Source organism: Poecilia mexicana, unplaced genomic scaffold (genome assembly GCF_051168715.1).
Source record: "Poecilia mexicana isolate PSO_F unplaced genomic scaffold, ASM5116871v1 scaffold_19, whole genome shotgun sequence".
Taxonomy (NCBI): domain Eukaryota; kingdom Metazoa; phylum Chordata; class Actinopteri; order Cyprinodontiformes; family Poeciliidae; genus Poecilia; species Poecilia mexicana.
The window spans coordinates 26,596,531-26,622,746 of record NW_028263388.1 but is presented as its reverse complement, the minus strand read 5'-3'; the positions used below and the strand labels follow the sequence as shown (position 1 = coordinate 26,622,746).

At 39.5% G+C, this 26,216-nt stretch overlaps 1 protein-coding gene across 1 annotated transcript; it reads right to left on the bottom strand.

Annotated features, from left to right (window-relative positions):
- Positions 1-8,600: 8,600 nt before the first annotated feature.
- Positions 8,601-25,598, bottom strand: cabcoco1 (ciliary associated calcium binding coiled-coil 1). The gene is made up of 6 exons (XM_015009219.2): positions 25,584-25,598; positions 25,409-25,497; positions 18,990-19,159; positions 18,708-18,852; positions 10,319-10,391; positions 8,601-10,247 (listed from the first exon to the last, which is right to left on the bottom strand). Exons 1-6 carry the CDS (start codon positions 25,596-25,598, stop codon positions 10,167-10,169), a joined length of 573 nt encoding a protein of 190 aa, XP_014864705.2. The 3' UTR covers positions 8,601-10,166.
- Positions 25,599-26,216: the final 618 nt, after the last annotated feature.

Below are 26,216 nucleotides of genomic sequence, written 5' to 3'. Positions count from 1 at the left end.
AATGCCAGTCACCCTCTGCACACTGCCATCAGCAGCCAGGAAATAAGATTCAGTGGGGAACTGCTTCTTCCAAAGTGGAAGACCAACAGACCGAGAAACTCCTTTGTCCCTTGTGCAATTAAACTCTTCAACTCCTCACTGGAGGTCGGAAGGAGGCTTAACTGGAGTGTAGCAGAAACCGAGGGACTATAGGATCGGGCTGTTCATGTATTTAATAAACAGACAAACATTAATTTAAGTATTAGATGTATGGGTGCAGAGGCCATGCTAGACTTTTTTGTCTGTCATATTGACACAGCATTAAAAAAAATCGGTCATGTACTATTTTTACCCGTCAAATTATAATTATATTAACATATATTTTAGCCGCATTTTTATGCAGTTTAGTTAATATTCACCTACACTCTTAGAAATGGCTGTAAAATTACAGTGGAATTCCAGCAGTAACTGTTATTCCAAAATACGGTAGGATATTGTCAATTTGATGTCTTCTGTTGTCACAATAAAGACTGATGACTGGCAGTAAACTACCGCAAAATAATTGTACAATACAGTTTTTTTCCTAGGCAAGACATTTTACCTATATTTGCATCTTAGAGAACCAGCATTTAAAGTCAGTATTAAACGGAAAGAAAACATACTTTCCATAATAAATCTTTTAGGGAATGAATCAAAATCTACAGAGTGTTCAATCAAAAGTGTTAGATTACCAGTGTTGGTGTTGTATGTTAAAACTACAATGTTAATTAAACACTTGCTTAGTCAAATTTAAAGATAGGTTTGTCAGTTTCCCTAAAGAAATAGTGTTTGCTAAAGAGTTGCTCCCACAATCGCAACGTATCTGTGACGTCACGCGTTTACCCGGGAGACAGCAGTATGACGTCTTGTCTGGATCTTATCATAACAAGGTAAGTTCCCGAAAGCTATTAAAACTTTGGTCTTTATGTTCTATCTTTAATGTATTTATGTAATGTAATGGTGATGTATTGTCTCAATGTTTGTAAACCCCTGGCAGACATTATACCACAATGTATGCTGTGTTTGTACTGTTATGTATTCTGTATCTCAATAAAGATCTATTAAAACAAAAACAAAACAAAAAAAACAAGGTAAGTTCCATATTAAGATCATCATGTTTTTGATTATTTTTTATGAATGCATTAACTTTCTGTTTGCGCAAGAGTATCAACTTATGCTTAACAATTAACACACCTGAATCAAATGAAAGGCTGGTTAGCAGGTTTGTTCAGAGCTGATCCTGGTCTGTTGGAGTAAAGATGCATTGAAAAGTTGCAGGACGGTAGCTCTCGAGGACTGGACGTGAGCACCCTTAGTTTATTGTTTTTGTTAGCAGCTAAAGCAAGCCAAGCAGGTGTAGCATGGGGTGTCGGGTGGTTAAACAAACATTAAAACTGTCAGAAAGGCAGTTTGAGTTAACATTATTTACCTGCGGAGTCGTTTTCTTGAAGTTTTCGGCTATAGACGGCATAATGGGGAAAGTGGCTGTGCTGGACCGGTGGTTTGATCTATGCGAGCAAAGCTATGCCAAAATGTTTTTGCCTCTATAAATAATAATGATAATAAATAATGACATATTGGCTGCCTCTTTTTTTCTTCATTAGTACGTCATGTTGGTGACTGAAGCCTGTTATGATGACTTCAACACATTTCTTCTGACAGGTTGGTAGAAGAAATGCTGTCCAGAATGTTTCTATAAGCTGACTAATTTCTGTAATGCCTAACGTCTGAGTTGTGTTCATGGTAATTATTTCTGACATTTTTATGCTTTATGTTGTAGGTGGTGAAAAATGCTCTCCAGGGTAAACCTGCTGGACAAAGTATTTTGAATGACTGTGATGGTGACGCACACACACACACACACAGGTGGGTCTGGTTAGTTTTGCTCACACTTCTTTTTAAAATGTTTATTTATTATCCTAATGTGTCTGCTATTTATCCTGTTGTTCCTCCAGGCTGGGAAAACCAGGCATTCTTCTGTTGGTTCATGTGCTTCGTCCTACATCCAAAGGCCACAAGAAGAATTAAAAACAGCTCATGTCAAACTGTGGACCATGTTTTCAGATATGTGCAGGTATGTGGTTATTCTAATGATCCTACTTCTTTGTAGAAGCACTTTCTCGTTGGCTTTGTTTGCTATCTGAATGTAGCTGTTCTGCTAAATATATTTAATAATTTTTATCATTCGTCTTATCATTATGTCAAAGATGCAAGCCTGTGTTGAAGCCTTCCTCATTGCCGTGGAACCAGGACAGCCGTTCCTAAAGCATGTTGGTGAAAACAAGAGCAGCACCAAAGACACTTCACCATCAGTAATCACAAGATCATCCAAGGTAGCTTTTGATGAACTTTGAAAGTACACTTCACCTTCAGTGCAAAGTACCATGAATTCCTCTACAACTTCTGTAAATTAATCCAGCCTACAGTTTTCAACATTGATGTGACTTGCACGACAATTGAGGAGTTTAAGATCCTTGCTTTTCACTGGCAGAGTGAACACTCTTTATTATGATGATCATTTAAATGCATACTCTATCAATAAGAGGATTTGTTTTATGTTCTTCCAATTAAGGACTTGGTTTATTACAGTCCCTGGTTTATTACAGTCCCTGTGGCAAGCAGTTTTCTGCATGGTCAGCATTGAAGGCCATATTGTCTTTGAGAGGGTCCAGCCAACATTCCAGACAGGACAGTGTTGTTCATCTTCTACACCTTCAACACCCAATATCAATATGAGGCAGTCAAGACTCTGTAACGGTAAAACCATTCCTATAATTTTTTTTACAATGAACAAATTACGACATGGTTTTAAAGTTTTAAAGCAAGTTATGATTAACATTTGACAAAGTGGTGATGTTTTCTCTTTATGTAATTAAAAACAGCTTTATTTATATATTGTACCAGCTGTCTTCAGAATGCCACACTATTTATATTCTCAGGAATTTTCCTATTTTTGATTTAGTTTTTTAGTCCCTACATTGGGATTAATCCAGAAAGGGGCACAAAAGCCAATCATGGGAAGATGGTATCCAAAAAGACAAGAAAGACCATTTAAAAGAAAAAGCAGACAGTGAACGTGCAGGTTTCAAATGGACTTTGAGTGTCGATGGACACTCAAAGTCCATCAAAAACCTGATGGACTTTGAGTGGCATCTCATTCAGGTTAGGTATTAATGTTCTATCGTAAAACTAAGACTGTACTTTAAAAAGTAGCATTACAGTTTTCTTTGCAGTAGCTTACTCATAAAGTGAATGCAGAAAAATTACAGTAAAAATACTGGAACCTACAGACGCCAGTATTTGAAGGTATATTTACTTTCACCACTGTATTTTACGGTGGCTGACTATATGCTGGGGCAAAAGGGGGCAGTGCCCCCTCAAATTAAACTTGCCACAAATAATGGAACATCTCCCTTATCCGAGGTTCTGCTGTGGACCGTGTTGAACAGGCTGTGGTCTTCTGTCTGTCTGCGGTCAGTCAGGCTGCAGCTGAAACCCTTCAGCTTCTAGTAAACAGCCAATCAACATTCAGTATTCAAACGACCCAACGCGAGCGAGATCCCGCTCCCTGCTAGCCAACTTGCTTGCCAACGATGGCGACTTTATCTGTCAAGATGTCTAAATCTTAGATGTGCACAAAAGGAGCACAATGTTTTGCTAACACTACAGCTACAAAACAAGCCCCAAAGTTTCACAGGTCAGTAAAATGTTTTAATTTAAAATATTATCTAGGGAGCTGGAAGTAGGTCAGTTATGTTCCCTTGACTTCAACAACCTTAGCATGTTGTGCTGCGCAGTTCGGTGTGTTTCGGTTCAGTTTATAAGGCGACCCTCACACCAGCTCTGAGACAGAGCATCAGTCCAGCAGGTTTTTAAGTTATGAACCCCGCTGGGTTTACTTGTAGTAATCACAAAATAAACATCAAGACAGAAAAAAAAAACTGTTATGGACTGAATATTCTGTTCTTTGTGTGGGAAATGTTTGCGTTTTTGGCGCTGAATCCTGATACTTAACACAGTGCCTGTTCTGTCAGCTATTTTAGTTGTTGTTAATCGGTTGTTATGGCAACGGATCTGCGTAAAGCATACTAGTCCAAACTAATTTTTTTCAAGAAAATGAAAGAAGATGAACTAGGTGAGTTCCTGAGACAGTTCGAATTGTGTTAAATGTTAATAATTCATCAAAGGGAAACTGAAAACTTCTGCAAAGAAATAGGGGCTTTGCATGGTGCAGTAGTTGGCGCAGCGCGGTGCCCTGCATATAAACTTTAGACCGCCGTAGTTCGGAATCTGACTAATCCTCTGGTTCGCACGTCTCTCTCTCTGCAAATTTTCTGTTGGATTGTTGCCATAAAGGCAAATAGTGCCGAAAAACTTATTTTAAAGAAAAAGACTACCGGAGTAATGTGCAACAATGCGGCATGATGTCGGGCTTTTACTCCATCCAACTGATCAGCGCCACTTTGCTGTTGAAGCTACTAACCTGGCAGCTTTACGCTCTTATAAAAATACTATTAGACAACATCTGGAAACGAAGTTGAAGCTTCAGTCTGAGGATCTGATAGAGGCAATCTCTGCCGCAGTCTGCATGTTGCACAGAAAGAGCCACTGCTGAGTCAGCGGAGCGTCCTGCTGCGCATCGGGATGGAGCAGCAGCAGGTGGCGGCGCAGAATTTAACAATAACTAGCAGGATCCGTTCATAATAAGTTTGATTTGTGATGCACAAACAAAAAGCACCATTGTGTCTCTGATCAGTGTGATAATTTGACTCCTATATGTGCAGCTGTCCAGCATATGCGATCAGTTCTTGTCGGTGTTCGAGGGGCAGGGTTTCCCCCAGTGTATTATAAGCATGGCAGCCCGCCATGCTTTACTAGCCCCGCCACCAGGCTAAGCGTTGCTTGTTTACGTTTCTAGGAAAGAAAAAAAAAATGTTTTTGTTTGTTTTTTAAAGCCGGGCTGCAAGCGTCTCTTTTGCTTTTAGCATTTCACTAGCAGAGCAGATTTATCCTTAAGGATAGGTTTATGATAGGTTTATAGTTTATGCCAGGGGTGTCAAACTCCAGTCCTCAAGGGCCGCTGTCCTGCAGTGTTTAGATGTGCCACAGGTAAAAAACAGTGGAATGAAATGGCTTAATTACCTCCTCCCTGTGTAGATCGGTTCTCCTGAGCCTTGCTAATGACCTAATTATTCTTTTCAGGTGTGGTGCAGCAGAGGCACATCTAAAAGTTGCAGGACAGCGGCCCTTGAGGACTGGAGTTTGACACCCCTGGTTTATGCATTTAAAAGCCGACAGCGCGGACCAATCACAGCTGGCGCCTCTGCGCTTTGCCTCGCGCGCTGCCGCTGCTTTACCTCAGCGGGATCGCGCGCGCCTCCTTTCACTCAAACTGGACACAGGCTGACCTGTATGGATATTTACATCAACTTACTGTGAGGAATTATGATCCTCTGGAGAACTCTAGGTAAGAGTTTTAAACCCGCCGCGTTAGCTCTGGTTGTGCAGCTCAATGTGAACCGCAGGAATAACTTGTAGCGAATTCAGAGGCGTTGTGGAGCGGTGAGGATGATTTATCTCTGTGAACGAACAATTATATGGGGCGTTTACATCTCAACGTACTGCCCAGCTGTCATGTTTCAATTAATTTGTCGAACCCACATGCGCAGAACACACTCTGGAGACGGGTTAGGATTAAGGTGATTTATTAAATACAGTGTAAACAGAAATATGTACAAGATGGTCCAGAGCGGGTGCTCGTCTTCGTGGTTCTGGATCTCTGGGTGGAAATAAGACGGGTAAGGGGCGTTCAGAGATTGTGGGAATTTCAGTCCTGCTAGAGACCTACTTGCTGATGAGCTCGTCAGAGCCCGGAGAGGTGTACCGAGCTGCAGGCTGGAACGAGGGCGTGAGCTTCTCTAGAGCTTTACCGCGGTCGGAGAGGTGAGTGGAGGGTGATCTCAAATGAGGAGCCAGGAGGGATCCACTCGACCAGGGTTCTGCCACTGACAGAACTGAGAGCTGGTCTCTGGGATTGTGGCCACCAACGGTTAAAATCCGTAGGGTCTCGAGGATCTTGGTCTATCTGCCGAGGTTCGTGGAAGTTCAAAGAACTCAGGGCATTGTGGAATGACAATCATCACAGGCTAAAACTCTGGCACAGGAGTGTTCTTCTTCTTCTTCTTTTCGTTAATGGCGGATTGCAAGTAACTTTTAGGTGCATACCGCCACCTACTGTACACGAGTGTGTAGCAACATTTTCTCTACATTTATTAAATTCTACTTATTAATCTTGTGTTTTGAAGAAAAGTAAATACTGCTTTTCTTACTCTATAAATATCCATTATGTTTCCTTCATTTCCTAATATTCCTTTAAGACTCCATTCTTTTCCTGTCCTTCCAACAATTCTTTTCAGATTCTCTCTTTCAGATTCATATGTTCTACAGTTCATTAATATATGTTCTACATTTTCTTTCTCTCCACATCCTTCACATTTATCATTACTTTTCTTCCCTACTAAATATAAAGTGTCATTTAGATAGGCGTGTCCTACTCTTAATCTAGTCATAATTATTTCTTCCCTTCTGTTTCTCTCATCAATATTTCTAATTATTACTGATTTTTGCACTTTGTATAATTTTCTCCCTTTCTTATCCTCATTCCACCTTTTTTGCCATTCTTCTATTTCTTTCTTTTTAATACATAATTTCCCTTCTCCTTTCCCGAATGGAATTATCATCGTCGTTGTCATTTCTAACGCCCTTTTTGCTAATTTATCAGCTTTTTCATTTCCTTTAACCCCTTCATGAGCTGGGACCCAGCAGAACCAGACATTAATGCCACCTCTATATAATCTAAATAAGCTATGCATAATTTCTAATACTAACTCTTTCCTATTATTTCCTTCTCCCTGGATACTTTCTAACACTGCTTTCGAATCTGTACATATCACCACCCTGTCTGGTCGAACCTCCTCTACCCACTGTAAGCTTATTATAACTGCCATCATTTCTGCTGTGAATACTGATAAGTGATCTGAAAGTCTTTTGGAGATGTGAATTTCAAACTCTGGAATATTTATTCCTATTCCCACACATCCTTTAAGATTTTTAGAACCATCTGAGTATATTTTGAGGTAGTTGTGATATGATTTTCTTAAATATACATCAGTCTTTACCCCTATTTCACTTAACCTCCATTCGTTTTTCATTTTAAGAAGTATCATGTCTACATTTACCTCAGGAAATAGCCATGGAGGAATAACACTAATTGGATTAATCTGGGCTATTTTCTTATCCTCTAATCCATACAATTTGGTCCATTTACTTATCATCCATCCAAATCCATTACTTTTGAACTTTGCATATTCCCAACAGTTTTGTAATATAATTGATGTTACTTTTTCTTCTTCATTACTTTTAATTTTCATCCAATAAACTAAAGCTAATTTTATTCTTCTCATTTCCAGTGGGGTCTCTCCAGTCTCTATTAAGAGAGCATTAATAGGTGTTGTTTTCACTACTCCTGTACATATACGTAACGCCCTACTCTGTAGTCTATCCATCTTTTGCAGTGTTGTTTTAGCTGCTGCTCCATATATAAAACTGCCATAGTCAATTATTGATCTCATAAGACCCCTATATATGTTTAATAATGACTGTCTGTCTGCACCCCAGTTATTTCCAGCCACAGCCTTTAGTAAGTTTATAACTTTCTTACATTTAGTTTCCAAGTTTCCTATATGTGTTTTCCATGTATAAGAACTATCTAACCATAATCCTAGGTATTTAAATTCTTTAACCCTTTCCAAAGGCTGTCCGTATAACGTTATTGTTCCTGTATCAATATTTCTTTTGTTTGTAACAACCATAAAACAAGATTCTGGCACAGGAGTGTCGGCGGCTCCGTCCTGATAAACTCCTCCAAACAATGGTAAGTGGCAGCAGGTGTGCAGCTACAGGTCCACGCCCTCCAGAAGGTCCCAGGATGCCCCCTGGTGGAGAAACTAGAGATGCCCCAACCAGCCTTCCCCAAATCCTAACACCAGCGTGTGGCTCTGTGTCTGTTTTCCCTGTAAAGCTTACATCTGTGGTCCCGGTTGGCCGGAGCGTTTGTGGATAACGAGCAGCGCTAACCTCATCATGCAGGTTCAGCCCGGTGAGGAGCTTTCGTGCTCTCCTCGGAGTCACGCATCACGCAGATTTTATATTATTTTTAGTATTATTTTTCCGGTTACACGATGCATCGTGTAACTGGAAATAGTTTAATTGGCCAGCTTAAAAAGCAATAAGTTATAATCGCAGTTTACTAAATTGGATTTGTAAATTCTGAGATTAGACTCGCAGCTTCAGATTGTTGCTATGGTAACAAAACAATCTAACTATGAATATTGTTCTTTGAAGTTTTACAAAGTAAACTTGCCAGCTCCTTAAAATCTTGCATTTAAATGTTAAACAATTTAAAATCATTTAACTTATGTATGCCTAAACAATTGAATCAAATTTAACAGCATTGATCATCTCAATAAACAAGTGTTACATTTATGTGGGTGTTAATGCAGCGGGAGCAGACATCTCCGAAAACATCGGACCAATATTGCAATTAGGTGATGGACTGATGAACCGAGCAGAAATGTGAGATTTACATCTACAGTCTTGCCTACAAACATTGTATAAATTGTGTCACGGTTGCTAAGCAACATAACGCCGAGGTGGAGGCTAGACGGCTAGCTGAAGGCTACAGCTTCTCTCTGCAATGCTCTCTGCCTTCGCAGGCCCCCTCTTCCATAGACCGGGTCGTTTCTCAAGCCCATGACAGAATAAGCTTGAAAGGATGCAGACCCTGAACGCAGACACAAAGCTCTAGTAGTCTGGAACACTTTATTTTTTATATTTTTTGCATCTCTTCTTTTGTTTGCGTCTTTTCTTTGTTTTTCTCGTGTTTGCTGCGCATTTGCACCTGTCCACCACCGTAGTATTTTAACGATTCTGTATTTTAGTTCTGCTGGGGTCCATATGTGTATTTGTTATAAGTTGCGTTGTGATCAGTATGTGTAAAGTGTTATGGGGTTCCCTTGTCTGACTCTGCTGACTCCTACTCACCCCTGAATGGTCCCATTCTTTGCCTTGATATCCCAGTCTGCTGATGCTTTGAGGACATTTTGATTCATTTAATTGTGGCATGTTTGGCTTTATGCTGCAGTTCTAGTTATTGCTATAGTATTTTTCGCTGATGTTTGTTTTTGTGAACTCCATATTGCTATGGGCCGAATCTTCCTTTAACACTTGAGGTTCTGCAATAACTTCTATTTACAGCCGCTCACCTCCAGCCCAGATCCCATCAGCAGCGGCTTTAACCCGCCTGGTAGAAACATTAAGGAGAAGCAGAGCAAACAGTCAGCAGGTGGTACCAGGTGGTACCGGGGGCTTGGAGGTGCGTCGCGACTCGCGGTGACAGTCGCAGTATTGTGTCTTATATCAGGATGTCTGATATAAAGACAGACATTCTTTATATCTGTCGGTGGGACCGACTCAGACTGCCTGTAGCGAACCGGGCATTTAGCAGCCTAAGTTAAAGGCAAAGCAAAAAAAAAAAAAAAAAATCCCGCCTCGCCCCTAAACACAGATGTTTAGGGGCGAGGCGGGTTTTTTCCCGCTATTGCGAGGACAATTACGAAAATATAAATAGAAACAGTTTTTCTAACATCAACATCAGAACTAGGTTTTTATTCACAAACCAGTGCATTTGGTTTGTGAATAAAAATATCCCTGCCCATAATTTGATAGTTAGAGGCACAGATCCGCCCCTCCTCCTCACCATGGACCCGTCTAAACAACATGGAGGCAGAGAAACTGAAAGTCATTATTAGACTGAGGGCAGCCAGACTAGTTTATTTTGCTAAATTATTATATTTAGCTAAACATTATTGCTGAGGGGCACAAGCAGGCATTCTGACATACAGATAAAAAATTGAAAAACATTTTTTGAGACAAAAAAAGGGCACCAGGAGCATCAAGGATAAAAGGGGCAGGGGCTCAAGACACCCCTCCTACCACCCACCGCCCTCTGCACATGCCTGGCGTCAGTGTACAGGGTCAAAAACGCCACTTTTCGTGCAGTGTTATGTTATATGAAATTTTTAATTTATTTACTTAAAGTAGAAGTAGGTGGAAATACTTTCCTCCAGTGAGGTATGAGCATCTTGACAGCCAAATCTCTGAATGGTCCTCTGAAACAGAGCGTGTTGACATGTCAATAGAAGGGGACATACAGTAGATACAGACACCAGAACAGTCTCACCTCCATCCCCGTCAGATGCTCCTCTGTGGATTTCATGAAGAGAAGTTCATATAGTTTGTATTTCAGAATGAGACTGCACAAAAATATTTACAGAATCAGTTTTAGAAAGACAAACACAGTATAACACAATGCACTGGCTGTAAAACGGCAATTATATCCCCTATTTATTCTACATATGAGGGGAAAGATTTGATCAGTTTGAGTAAATGGAGGATCAACAAACACAAACAGTAACAATTTGGAGATTGTTAGAAAGTATCAATTGTTATCAGTCTAATTGAACTGATACCGGCAAGTTAAAAACTAACATCGCCCGATACCAATTTGCCATTATATCACTTCATTTTCCATCACTCACCTTAAAATTTGTTTGATGATCTGATAGAAAAAAAGAGTAAAACCAGGGGACTCTATAAGGATGCAAATACATTTTTGAAGCACTAAACTGAATTAAATGGAAGATGACTTGAAGAGATCAGATGTTAAAGAGGAAATGCCTTTGAAATGGGTGTTTTAACAAGACAGTGACTACAAAAACTAATGAGGAGCAGATCCATCGCTCAAGACAATGTACTGTACATTCATCACTCGGATTAAGGCCGTGCAGAGACCTTTGGAGGAGCAGGGGCTTAAAATTACAAAGTGGCACATTGAATAACAATGCAAAGCAAATGTAGGCTATGTTATCCCCAAAAGGTCTTATGTTCCTAGGAAGGGTTTCTGCTCCTGGGAGTAAGGTGGGCCCCGGCCAGGGCTGAGGGGGGCCCAGCTGGGAGGTAGAATGTAACTTCAAGGATTCAAACCTTTATGACGTTTGATCAGTCATTGTTGACTCATAGTTGCTAAAAACTTTACAAGACCGACTGATTTTAGTGACATAGTGGGTGTAAAATATTGAATTAAATGTTGTGCTACATTACTGGCTTTAATTTTAGTCTTACATTTAACTTTATGACACACAAAATTACAAGAGGATTGCCCATATTGTCTCCAAGGGTATTCTGGGTAAAACCTGTCACTAGCCATCCACCAACTCATCATCAGTCACTTGGTAACAGATGGCAAACTAGATGGAGCATTTTTACAGACTAAGTTATCATGAGTGGAGTTCCAGGGAGCAGCAAAGTGAAAAGCATGGAAAAAAATAGCACAAGGAAAAGCCAAAAACTGGACGCATATTTTGTTTGTCTTCTTGGAGATGAACTGAACTTTTTTGTTGGCAACGATTCAGGCCTGCAAAAATTGCCAGCACAGCCAGAGAGACGGTGTTCTGTCAGATCGTCATACGCTTAACACAAACTGATGGCTATATCTGTCGGACAAGTATATGCTGTCATTACCATATGATTTAATTTAATCAGCAACATATAATCATGACATAGATCATCATACACTTTATTAACAGCTGTATGACATCCTGACTCAGCAGTTAACTAGTCAGACCATCATCAAGAAAACGGGGCAGGTTTTTCGTGGGCTTGTGTTGTAGTTGACTGCAGTTTTAGCTGGACTCTGCTATAAATACACTTCAAAACCAAAACAATGCTTGTATATATAGCTATCTTTGAAAACAATTTATTGACTTATTTTGTCATAACTTATCACATATGCAGAACTGACAACTCCTCTGAAGGTCAGACTTCTTAATGCGCATACGTAGGCATGCATACTCACTGCATGTATGCTATTCTGACAGCGTATGATGATCTGATAGAGCACTTGGCTACTTACAGGTAACAACTCTAACATTATTCATTCACAATGTGTGAGTTAACTGTAGACTGACTGTTATATGCTTCTCCATATAACAGCACAAATAATAACCACTCAGCATATTTTCACCTAGGCCAGGGGAGTCAAACTCCAGTCAAGGGCCACTGTCCTGCAGTTTTTAGATGGGCCACAGGTACAAAACACTGGAATGAAATGGCTTAATTACCTCCTTTTTGTGTAGGTCAGTTCTCCAGAGCCCTGCTAATGATCTAATTATTCTATTCAGGTGTGGTGCAGCAGAGGCACATCTAAAAGTTGCAGGGCAGTGGCCCTCCAGGACTGGAGTTTGACACCTGTGACCTAGGCTGTGGAACCTGCCAGGGTTGTCCACTCTCCCCTCATTTGTTTGCTATTGCTATAGAACCTTTAGCTGCAGCCCTTAGATCCAGTCCCATGCATGGCATCACAAGAAGTGGTCTAGAATCTAGACCATAAAATCTCCTTATATGCCGATGACCTTTTACCCTTTCTCTCAGACCCAGAAGCCTGCTTGAAAAGTTTGGACAAATATCTGGATATAAACTGAACTTTAATAAAAGTTAATTATTTCCAATTAATGATGCAGCTACAGCTTACCCACTCACTAGTTTACCATTTAAGATCTCTCTGCAATGATTTAAGTACCCGGGAATCCATGTAACTCAGAATTAGTCACAACTTTTTAAAATCAATTCTACTCCCTTCCTTGATCAGCTGACTTGGGACTTACAGTGCTGATCCATGCTGCCACTTTCTTTAGCAGGCAGGGTTAGCTGTATCAAGATGAATGTTTTGCCGAAATTCTTGTACCTTTTTCAGTGTTTACCAGTATTTATCCCAAAACTTTTTTAGAACACTCAGTGCTTCAGTTTTTCAGTTCATATAGAACAAGAAACCCCCTAGAACACAAAAGAGTATCCTACAGAAAAGTAAGGAAATGGGAGGGCTTGCCACATCAAATTTCTTATGCTATTACTAGCATATAATTATATAATTATATATATATAATGAAGCTACAAACGTAGCTTATATAATATATATTTATTATATTTTAATGGAACCGAAGCGCAAGAACTTGTTGAAACGATAATTACTGAGACTTTTCATTTTAACATGTTTTGTTGATTTTTTTTATAATTATTCTTTTTTAATGAAGCTACAAATGTTTAGGATCTTAGTGAATATTTTTGATAAGCCTGTCAGAAGAGGACATAGGTATTATTATTATTATTATTATTATTTCCATAGGTACATGGATAAGAAGCAGATAACTAAAAAAAGCAAACAAACAGAGGTTATGGAAAGTAAAAAAGATATAAATTAGACACAAAACAACTAAAACGGGGCACCTACAGGGCTTGGTGTATTCTGTACTACTAAAATTGTTATAAGACTTAGATTGAGGGTGTATGCCGTTACACTGGAGAGCACCACTCATGGGGTCACATTTAGGGTTGCCACCTTTCAGAAATTAAAATAAGGGACCAGTCCCTATATATGTAAAGCGGGAAGGGTGGCAGGGGGGTGTGGCCCCTATATATGTAAATCAGGGGGTCTGCAGCGGCAGCATGTCTGGTAATCATGTTGCTCTGATTTTACTTGACCTAACTGCTGCCTATGAAACAGTCGACCACGACATTTTAATATCTCGATTACAGCATATTGTAGGTATTGGTGGCACTGTTCTTAAATGGTTCAGGTCTTACCTGGAGGAGAGAACAATTTCAGTCAAAATTAGTGACTGAATCATCTGCTGCTTCAATGCCTTATGGTGTCCCACAGGGCTCAGTTCTGGGCCCACTGCTTTTCTCTCTTTATTTACTGCCTTTGGGTTCTGTCCTCAGGAAACATGGGATTTCATTTCATTGATACGCTGATGATTGTCAGATTTATTTGCCACTGAAGCAAAAGGATGTACATTCTATCAAACATCTCCTGGCATGTCTAGGTGATATTAAAGCTTGGTTGGCCTTGAACTTTTTAAATTTTAATGAAAACAAAATAGAGGTGATGGTGTTTGGACCCAGTGGCTCCTGTGAGTCCTCCTCTGTTGACCTGGGACCTTTGGAGGAATATTTTAAACCTGTTATTACAGATCTTGGTTTTAAGGTGGACAGTGATTTTAAATTGGACAGCCAAATCAGAGCTGTGGTTAAGTCCAGCTTTTATCAATTAAGGCGATTGGCGTCAGTGAAATCTTTTCATTCCAGGCAACATTTTGAAACAGTGATCCATGCTTTTATTTTGACTCAATTGGATTACTGTAACTCTCTTTATCTGGGAGTCAGTCAGTCGCTGCTCTCACGTCTGCAGCTGGTTCAGATGCTGCTGCACGACTTTTGACAGGAACTTGAAAGAGGGAACACGTGACCCCAGTCCTGGCCTCACTTCACTGGCTGCCTGTATATTTTAGGATTCATTTTAAAATTGTTATGTTTGTTTTTAAATCACTACATAATCTTGCCCCGGCTTACCTCTTTGAGCTTCTTCACCCATACATACCTTATCGGTCTCTCAGATCTGCAGATCAGCTGCTCTTGGAGGTACCGAGATCAAGAAGGAAGCTCAGAGGGGACAGGGCTTTCTCTGTCATGGGCCCCAAATTATGGAACAACTTGCCTTTGCAGGTCAGAGAGGCCCCTTCACTGTCCACTTTTAAAGCTCATCTTAAAACCCATTCATTTTATTTGGCTTTCAACTCTAGTGGGATCTAGTTTTAAATTGTATGTTTTTGTTTTATGTTTTTTTATTGTTATGTTGTGTTTTGATGTACAGCACTTTGTATCAGCTGTGGTTGTTTTAAAGTGCTTTATAAATAAAGTTGGTATGGTATGGTAAATGTTTGTAGCTTCATTAAAAAAGAATAATTATTTAAAAAATCAACGAAACTAAAATTAAAAATCTCAGTAATTATTGTTTCAACAAGGTATTGCGCAATTCTGTGCGTTTCGGTTCCATTACCAAAATAACGAGCAGAACAGGAGTTTAACATTAACTAATTAACCACCGCTGTGTTCAGGGAGGCTTAATAATGATCGCAAAATAAATATCAAGCCTGAAAACCTAATATTGGACTGAATGTTATATTTTTAACATAATCTCTGGTCGGCTTGTGGAGCGTAGGAGGTTGCCATGGCAACGGGTGTGCTTAAACGACAGAGAGAGACGGAGAGTAAAAATGTGCGAGAGGTTTAGAGTTGATCACCTGTTCAGTTATTTTACCTTTCTTTACCTTTGCTGTGGCTCTTTACAGCCGCTGTAGTTTCTGAACGTTCAATAAACGACAAACTTGGACTAATTACCTCGTTCTTTGTGAGTATACATCATTTACAACAAACATCAAACACGGTAAATATGTTTCATTAAGTATTTAACAAACAAAAGGCTTCTATCACGATAATTATGTGAAATTAAATTGTCCAATATAAAAAAATAGTTTGGTGCTGTCGGGGTCAGAGTCTGAGAGGTACGGAAGAGGTTTAGGGCCACTGGAAAAAAGAAAAAAAAAATCTGACTTTTTTCTCAGAATTCTGAGATTAAAGTCAGAACTGTTTTATTTTTTTTCAGTGGCCCCAATCCTCTTCCGTAGAGAGACTTTTCCTTTATCAAACAAATTTATTTATTTTTTTGCCTCTTATTTAGTGGAAATATTGATGTTGATGAGACTTTCTCCAAAATAATAACCTTTTTCAACATTTATAGCTCCACTGTTGAAAATGAGGCTCTAACATTCACAAATAACATTGAAATAAAATCCAGTCCAACATCTGGTTTGAGGTGATTCCTCTGGAACCTGTTGGAGGAAAAATATCCCAACTTCAGAAGATGAGCTTTAACCTAACAGAGCTCTGTGGTTCCTCCTGTCAGTATGAGAGTCAGGGTGAGGAGGCGCCATGTTAGGAAGAGAAGTGGAAGCTGCAGGATCTTCAGAACAAACAGGTCATGATGCTGGGCTACTGATTATCCCTGTCTGGACACAGGATCAATAGAACCTGTTTAAAAGCTAAAATGAATGGTTATATGCCAGACATGGAAAACTGGGATGACTCCATGCCATGATGTTCAGGATTTAGGTCTCATGGCATCTCAAGGTGTCAACATTGCAGCCAGAGGGCTGAGAGAGGAAATACAGCTTTATTTTGTAGCCATTCAACAGCTACCAGCTTTTATTGCTTTGCAAAAAAATTAATCAGCACAGAAACTCCAAAGCACACAAAGAAGGAATATATATATATATATATATATATATATATATATATATATATATATATATATATATATATGTGTGTGTGTATAATTTTTTTTGTCATAGTACCCCCAAGAATTTGGCTATAACTGATGTATATTTGCATATAAAATAAGTCAATAGAGTTTAATTTGCAATTTATGTGTCATGAGGTAGATCTCAGGTGGCTGGTGAGAGAAAAAGTAGATCTTGCTCTCAAAAAGTTTGGGCACCCCTGACTTAATATATAATTAGGTAGAAATAATGCATATCTGGGAAATATATCTTAATTGAGCGCTCAAAGCACCAGGGTTTTTATAGAAAAATATCCAGATTTTGTGTGTGTGGTTTTAGAGGCTCTATGCTGAAGATGGTAAGAAATAAAGACACCTCTTTGCTGTTTTTCTATCTGCTCTGTCTCTCTGCTCTCGGCTCCCACACACTGAGTTGTCAGCTAATTGTAGCACTGAGCCCCTCCTGTTTCAAACTCTTCATTAATGTAAGAGTTAAAAAGCTAAATATAATTGAGATATTTGCTACCTTCAATAAAAGTCTATCAAACCAGTGCAGTCAGTTTTGCTAATTTTGATTTCCAAGGCATAACAAGGCAGTTCTTCATGATTCAGCCAAAGTAATGAAATAACGAACTGCAGTCTGATTTTTATTGTTAATGTGTTTCTTCCTATTGAGCAGTGAAAGTAAATAAAATGTGTTGTCTTTTGTTTTAAGTATTTATTTAAATACTGGACGTAAAGATGTATTTTTATTTTTTTCTTTGATGAAAAGCAGATTTATATTATTTGTTTCTTTCACCTTTTTATATTGATATTATTTAAATGCAAAGATTATTTCTATGATTTTTTTCGGGGGGACAATTCTACACTTCTCCAAGATTGGGGTGGGTCCGGACCCTCCCTAAACCTCCCTGGGATTTCCACCCCTGGGCATCACAGTATGTTGTGTTTTTTTTTTTTGTTTGTTTGTTTGTTTGTTTCTTATATACTTCCTGTCAGATGTCAAGGTTTATTTTGACCCATGTTATCCTCCAGTATTCCCCGTTAATTTAGCCCTGGTTTGTGACCCATCTCCGCTAATTAGTTATTACCCTCACCTGTTCCCCACAGTTCCCGCGAGGGTCGGGGTGCAGAGCCACGAGGTGTTGGGGTTGCTGTAAAGCTCCTTGTGGGATTCTTTTATGGTTTTCTGTTGGAGGTGTTCGGCCTGTCTGTTGTCCCAGAAATTCTGTGTGATCCTGGCCCGGTGGTCCTGTCTGTTGTTCCAGAGGATCTGCCTACTCCAGCTCCGGGGGTCGCAGCCCTTGCTCTGGCATCAGAAACCATAGGGGTCCTAGGACCTCGCTGGCAGCCTGCAACGAGGGGTCTCCATGGCCGTTGGCTTTGTCGCCTTTGGCCCCCAGTTTGGGGTCGTAGAAGGCTCCTGTCAGTATGAGACAGGAGCCTTCTCATACTCCTGTATGAGGAACCTACCACAACCTACCTTGTGGTAGGTTCCTCCACACCTACCACAAGGTAGGTGTGGAGGAATGCTGCGGCCCTCCAGTCGCCCTCCAGATGTGCTTCGGGCTCCCGGTCATATGTGCATGGTGGTCTGCTGGATCTGCCTGGTCGGCCGTCCGGCCTTTGGACTGTTGGGTGAATATTTATTGGCTGCCCAGTTGACTTTGGTTTTGATTTTCTGCTCCATGAAGCTCTCCCCTGCCCCTTCCCCCACCCCTCATACCCCACCCTTCCCTGCCCGTGGTGGGTTGTTTTTGAGTTTGTTCTCTCGCTTCCTCTGGGGATCCCTAATATGTAGGTCTTTGGGACTGAAGAGTGGGGTTATGTTTTGGGGCGTCTGGCATCCGCCCTTGTGTGGTGGGGGGGGTTCTGTCATGATGTCAGTATGTTGTGTTTTTTTTTTTGTTTGTTTCTTATATGCTTCCTGCCAGATGTCAGGGTTTATTTTGACCTAAGTTATTCTCCAGTGTTCCCTGTTGATTTAGCCCTGGTGTGTCACCCGTCTCCGCTAATTAGTTATTCCCCTCACTTTTTTGAGTTGTGTCCATGTGTGTTGCGGGATTCTTGTCTGGGTTTCATGTATGGATATCAGTGTCGCTCCGAGTGCTGACCTGCTCATGTTCCGACTAAAGAAAATTAAAAGCAAGATGCTACATCACTGTGTACCTTCTGGTTCATTCTCAACCTTAAAGACTTCATTCCTGACATCACTGCTCTACAGAAATAGTTTATGTTAAAGTTCTGAAACTGTTGTGACTATTACTAGAAATCATAAATATGGCGGTGATGTGGTTAGAGCCCAAGTTCTTTAAAGTTTGGTGATCAACTGAATTATTTAATTTCCCTTTGGGATCAATAGAGTATCTTTGAATTTGACTGACTTGGTCAGGCTTACCTTTTTGTTACATAGCATATCAGTGCTTTGGCTTCATTATTGTTCAAAAGTGAAGTGCCATGTTCTTCAGAAGGAGCACAGTGGCAGGCAGCAGTCATGGCTTTCATGAACACCACCATATTATCCACTGAACTCATCTGTTTTTCTGAGGGAGGAAGGCAAAGCACAAATAAACTGTAAGTCTACCAGACCTTTTTCTTTCTTACAAAAAAAAGTCAGTGTTAGAAGTGTGGATACAACACAACTCATCAGCTTGAAGAACCAACATTCTGCATTTCCCACCTCTTAGATTTTCCAGCAGTATATGGAGTACAGCCATGGTGAAAGAGATCTGTGTGGGGCTAAACTTGGCATCTTTAGCCCACCAGAATGCAGACAAATAGTACTGAAGGAGGACAGCCTCTCTGATACAGGTCCGGTGGTTTATGAAACCCAGAATGTTCTTCATTTTACTACAAACAGAGAATGGATTTAGATTACACTGTAAACACATGGTAAACAGTCAGTGACAACACTGTTGAAGCAGAATGTTGGTGTGCTAACATTCCCTACTTAATAAAAGAATCTTACAAAAACAGAACCCATCTTACAGGGAAATTTGTACCACACTCAGCACAGATGTTTCTGTTCACCGTTCCAGGCTATTGCTCATGGTAGTCTGTGCATTTTTTTTTGCCTCAGAGCTAAAAAAATGCTCTGAGGCATTCAGCTAGCCTCAGCTGAATCTGAGGCTAGCTAGATTCAGCTAGCTGAATCTAGCTGAACCTAGATTCAGCTTGAATCTAGGTTGGTGTGGTAGACCCTGGTCTCTATCAAACGGTAAAAATCAGTTTGAAAAGTTTCAGTGAGGCTTCTGGGCTCATCATAGCACTGAAACAGCACTTCTGAAAGTTATAAATGATATTCTCTTGGCTTCAGATAATGAAGCCAAGGTGGACTTCTGTTCTGGTTTTGCTAGATCTCAGACCTGCTGTTGAAACAGTCAACCATAATATTCTCTTAAAACCAGGGAAGGAGCTCCCGGCACGGGCCTAAATGGGAGGCAGAATAAGATTTCAAGGATCCAAGTTGACTCATGGTTGCTAAAAACTTTACAAGACTGACTGTACTGTAAAATATTGAATTAAATGTTGTGCTTACATTACTGGCTTTATTTTCAGTCTTGCATTTAACTTTATGACACGCAAATTTACAAGTGGATAGCTCATAGTGTATTTTGGGTAAAACTTGTCACCAGCCGTCCACCAACGTCATCAGTCACTTGACTACAGATGGCAAACTAGGTAGAGCATTTTTACGGACTAAGTTATCATGAGTGGAGCTCCATGGAGCAGCAAAGTGGAAAGGATGGGGGAAAAAATTAATATATTTAACTTGCCCCTGTACCTTTTATCACACTTAACAGATGAGACAGTCAGCAGCAGCTCTAACCACCATGCCATATATAAAACCATATAAGTTAAATAACCATATAAGTGTATTAAGGCTGCAGTATTTAACTTTTATAAAAAATATTTTTTAACATATTTGTTAGAACTGTCAATATGTTGTGACAGTATGGTATGAGAGATAATCTGTGAGAGAAAATTAAACTCCTCTGCCTTCTCCCAGTACTATCTAAAAACAACCAATGAGTGGCAGGAGGCGGGTTTTAGCAATGTCAATCACAATCTCGTGGCTGCTCATCCTTCCCTTACCCTCCTCACTCTGTGCTATGGTGCAACTAGCATAGCCTGTTGTAAATGCTCAAATTAGTTAGTATTGCTACCAATGACAGCAGATAAACAGTTTTCCTGTAATAATAAGTTGTTTCTCCAACCGTTAGCACATTTAGCAGTGAATGAATGAGGTTTATTAACACTAAGGCCCTCCTCCTGGTTCTGATTGGTTGGTTGATTTTGGCCTGAACGTTACATTACCTTAGCCAGCAATAATGGTTCAGGGAGCAGGTGGAGGAGATTGATCTTTTCACTGATTATCTGTCTCATAGCAAACTGTCACAACATGGTGACAGCTTTAACAAATATGGAAAAAAAAAACATTTTTATTTTTATTTCAGTTATATGCTGCAGCTTGAACAAAATGCAACGACATAAGATTTTTGAGAAGTCAGGATTGCTATGTATATTTTGCACGTTGCCTATGAGTGTTGCTGGTGGGGAGAGTGTCAAGAAAATACATTTAAAATATGCTAGTTTTAAAACTTAACCACATGTACAATATTATATAAAATTAACAGTGTTTTAAAATAAGAAAATTTGGTTCTAAATTGCCTCCATGGTCCAGTAGGCATCTCATTTGTAGGATGTTTATATTAAATATAACACAATAAGTTGAATTAATATAGTTTAGTTTTAGTTTTCTATAATTTAAAACACAGTTCTTAACCTCTCTGTGGACTGAGCAGGCATCCACAGGGGGTCGTGGCTGTTTGTGTGAGTTTAATCTTTTTACCATCTTGATAAGATTTAAACAGCTGGTGTAAAACTGAATGCAACATAGAATATCTGTAAAACACATAATCTAATTTGTAATCTCTCCTAGTTGTTAACATGTCTTGATTGAAATAGCCTAATTATAGTTTTAAAATCAGTAACTTATTCTGGCCTATTGACCTTTATGTTACCTGTAGTTACAGCAGATGGTTTGTTAAGATCTTTTGAACTGCCCTTTGTCTGTGTGGGAAACAATCAGGAGAAGTTCCAGCTTCACACTGATCTGTGAAAAGCCATAAAACAGCAGGAGTTCAGGAGAGTCTCTGCTTCCACTTTGTTTAGATAAAGGGGACAACTGATGTTTGATCTTGAAAACAAATTGTAGGGAGTTTCTAACTTTTAAGAGGGTCGAGATAGCTCCTGTTTGGATGAAGAAAGATATGCCTTATTTGAATAAATTAAAGAGGAGAATACGCCTTTACTATAAAAATTTGTGCACGTGAGGAACAAACCAGATTTGCTTTTGCAATTCTCCAAAGACGTCTTTGCTTTTTGTTTGTCGTTTCCATGTTTTGTCTTTTTCCCTCTCTCAGGTAGTTTCATGTGTTTGTGATCTGAGTTTTCTGATGTTTTGTGATGTGCTTTTCTGGTGATAGTATGCATCTGTCTTGAATAAATGCTGATTATTGTGACGCTGTTATCTCTGCGTGATCTCAGTCTTTGCGCACAGCATTTTCTGAATCCGGGCATAAGAGAGGATAGAACGAGTCAAAAGGTTTTAAAAAGGGTTAGTAAGCTTTAAAAATGTTCATCTCGTAATAAGAGATATTTCAGTAAGCTAAAACTGAAATGATAAATAAAAATTTAAGCAACCTATTTGCGTACTGTATGCGGACTGTTGCATGTACAATTCACTAGCAGTAAATATTGTGCTAGTATCAGTATTGGACCAAAGAAAGCAAGGCAGTTGCAAGCCTTTAAAATTGTGATGTTTTGATGGGTCAGGTAGACTCAAGAAACTGTAATAGCAGCTGGGCAGGAGGAGCCCAATTTTACTTTTTGTCATGGGGCCTGAGATTCCTGGTGGTGCCCCTGCGCTGTGACACAATGTGCGTGCGGAGGGGTCGGTGTGTGCTGCTGCGTACCTGGTTCAACATGTCAATAATAAACCTAGCTTCAGCAGTGGCTAGGCTCCGAGTTTAAATTGATAAAATGTCAAAATGATCCGATCGCTATCCGTGGTTCAGAACTGCTTTGAATTTGTGTTGTTTCACCATTAGTGACCAGTAGCCTGATGTTTCTGTTCTTCTCTTGGTTTGTTGTACTTCATGACTGTTTGATGGATTTCAGAATGACATAGTTGCTCTATATGGTGCCGAAGCTTGTAAGCCCTGCTGTTGCAGACATGTCTATGATGCAAAGTTATATTATCATGAGCTTTAATATTTGGGTATAAAGGGCTTGATCATTAGCCCCGCCCCTGGCCCAACGCTGACTTATTCCACTAGTGCTTAGAACAGCTTTAACACGTAGGTATCGAGGGAAAAGCAGAAGACTGGTTTAAAAATGAATATTGCTAAAATTAGAAATATTCTATTCAGGAGTGATGCTAAAAACTAGTCCATGAATTTGTTACTTCAAGGCTGGACTACTATAATTCTTTACTGTCAGGAAGTTCACAAAATCCAGTTAAAGCCTTCAGCTGATCCAAAATGCTGCAGCAAGAGTTCTGATGAAAATTAAAAAAGGAGATCATATTTCTCCTATTTGCTTCTCTTCATTGGCTTCCTGTTAAACCCAGGATAGAATTTAAGATTCCCCTTCTCACATATAAAGTCCTTAATAATCACCTGTGTCATAGAGAGATCTGATTGGTCCTTAAGCAGGTTTACTGCTGGTTCCTCAAGGATCTAACAGTAAAATAGGAGGCAGATCCTTAGTGATCAGGCTCCTCTCCTGAGGAACCAATCCCAGTTTTATCGGTTTATAAGGCAGACACTGTGTACTTTTAAAATGAGGCTTAAAACTTTGCTTTTTGATAAAGTTTGTAGTTTAAATAGCAATGTTTTCCCAACTGAATGGAGATAGAGTGTACGGCCCAGTCAGACAAAAGTCTGTTTATACTTTTCTCATGCCTCATTCTAGGCCTTCGGTTATCCTGAGTTATTTCTGTAGTTATGCTGCCACAGGCTCTTGGGCTACTGAAGGAAAATTGACCACTTTTCCTCATTTTCTTCTTTTGATACTCTCCAAATTACATTATTTGCTATTATTTTCTTTAACTTTTTTTTCTCCACAGAAACACCTGATGTTTCATTCTGTTTGGTTGTGGTTCCTTCCTGGAGGAGGACATTGGCTGAGACAATGCTCCTATCACCTAATCGTTCTCCTTTTCCTGCTATTAACATGTCACTTTTCATAACATAGAAAGAACTTGTGTATTAGATTTTCTGTATCTTTTTTGTGCATACTGTTCAGTTTCAAACCCCCAGTTGGTCGTGGCAGATGGCCACTTGTACTGAGCCAGGTTTTGGTTTTGCTGAAGGTTTCTTCCTGTTAAAGGGGAACTGTCTGTCGCTGCATACTGGTCCAAGAGGAGTGAAAGCTGCAAGTCAATGACTCCATCCAATCAGCTGAGTTTCCTTTTGTCATGTTCCGTGTTTCTATGTGTTTATTTTGGAGTTTCTGTGTAGTCCTGTTCCCTGAGTCTGTCTCTGCGTCTTCCCCGTTGATTGCTCCCCAGGTGTGTCTCATTCCCCTGATTACCCCGTGTGTATTTAAACCCTCCTGTTGTCTGTGTTCCTCGTCGGGTCCTTGTCGTCGTTCGTCATCGTCTTTGCTTTGTATCACGCGCCAGTAGAACTGTTAAGTCCTGGTTTGTGTTTGTTTCCGTCACTCGCCAGTAGAACTGTTAAGTCCTGGAAGTGTCAGCTCTCGTGTCTAGTCCTGTGAATCAGTTGCTACCGGTACTTAGCTGTGAGCTAGTCTCTGCCGTGCTGCCTGTACGGACTGTTGAGCTTTATTTTCACCATTAAATTCATCATCTTCACCATAACCTGGGTCTCAGCGTCTCTCCTCACCACCTACACCCCCACCCCATGACACCTTTGACAGAAAACTTTTTAAACTAACTTTATTAACTGAGCTCAGTGCTCCGTTTGATAACTAGGATTAGGGGGTTCACAGATTCATTGACCAGCCGACTTATTGGTGCCAATTTCCTTAAATTTAGGAAATGGGTGATTGGCCAATTTTTACATGTGAAGCTCATCTTATCCACTGACACACAGTGTGAACCTGGCTTTAGATGCCCCTTGGCTTGAAGTGAGTTTCTTCAGAAAGCTTATTTAAGGAAGAAGCCAAATAAAATATATACTTTTCATGACGAAAACATGTGTAAGGAAAATGGGGGAAAAAAAAAAAAAAAATATATATATATATATATATATATATATATATATATATACATATATATACATATTTTATTTTATTTTTTTCTGCCAGCTTTGGTCCTCCATAGTATGTAGCTTTGGTAAATACAAGATAATGTTTTCATGCGTCTTTGTGTTAATAGCAGGAAGGGAACTGGGTACTGAAAAATACGATTAGTAAGTAGGTAATAGTAAGTCTATAATACCAGAAAAATCACAAGAACGATATATAAAGGGTATAATTTATAAAATAATGTATTACATAAAGTCTCTCTTGTAGGAGCTATTTCTCAATTTTCAGTTAAATCTTAGAATTTAAATTGTTTAGTTTATTCTTATTTTTTGTTTATTTTCTAGTTGATTTATTATTAGAATTTTTGTTTAATTCGTTATTTAGAATATTTTTTTTGGTTAGAAATTCAAACGTTAATTTCAGTTAGGATGTGGGTATTTCACGGTATAAATAGGTGGGTCTTAGGTAGCTTATTATTGGTCACAAGGTTTTTTACCAGTCTCATCAGTCACTTCAGTCATCAGTCAGAGAACAGGTGCAGGAATCAGAGCAGAAGCAGAATCCTGTGAAGCCTGTAACCTTTTTGTCTGAACTGTGAAATAAAACAACCAAAGAACTGCATTTCGACTTTTTGATCCTTTGTAAACCAGAATCCACGGTGCATCAGGTGACTATTTGAGTTGGGTTCACTTTAGTTTTGATCACTTTTGAGTTTGGAGTTTTTTGATTTTTGAATTTAAGTTTTGGGACAAATAGTCACTATGCCTCTAATTAACTAAGCCATTGTTTACTTTCTGTCTCCAGGTTAACCTGGTTACTTACTGCAGAAGCTCCTCGGCGCTGTGTTCTTGCAGCTCCTGTATTAATTGCACTGGCATCGCGTCCCACTGCAGGAACTCTGCTTCTTGTTTCTGTCAAATAAACGCACTTTCTGTATCATAAGTAAAATACATCAGCGATTCAGCACTACTACAAACATTAACCTTCTTATTCATACCTCTTCTCCGGACATGTTAGCATTGCGGTGGTCATGGCAACGGGCCGTTAAACTGTTCTTCCTTATTTAAAGGGGAACTCCGTTTAAATAACAATCTTTGCTTGTTGGTTATTTAGCAATATATTATTTTAAAAGATAAATACATTTTATTTATTTAATATTATTATTAAAAAGCAGATGTGTTATCTTGTAGAAGTACTTTACAACAAACAATTAGTCACAGAAGATTAAAACAAAAACACATATGAAACCGTACCGTACATGCAATACCAAAGCAAAAATGTTTAAATGAGTAAAGGAATCTTAAGTAATTTCTTTTTAAAAAATCAACAGAAACCAAACAGTACAAATACCGGATGATTTCAGACGGAGGAAGACGTTTGGAGATGTGGAGCTCTTACCTCTCGGTCTAAAAGGATCCGTCTTCCGACATAAATGCAACATCTTGTATGTTCATGAAATGCAAAATAGTTTAAAAGTGGTTTGACCGCGGAGGTCGCCAAGAAGGCTTGCTTTGAAATAAATCTCCACACAACATCTCCCAAGCCGCCCCTCTCTGCTCTGCGTCACATGCGGCGCATCCTCACAGAAACCGAGCGGAACCACTTCCATTCTGACCTGGATTAGGGAACG

Excerpts from the sequence above, each read along its gene's own strand:
- cabcoco1 (XM_015009219.2), bottom strand. Across the intron at positions 10,392-18,707 it reads ATATGCTATGTAACAAAAAG|TCTCATTCTGAAATACAAAC; the intron begins GTAAGCCTGACC and ends ATTTTTGTGCAG. Across the intron at positions 10,248-10,318 it reads AGCATCTGACGGGGATGGAG|AGGACCATTCAGAGATTTGG; the intron begins GTGAGACTGTTC and ends GCTCTGTTTCAG.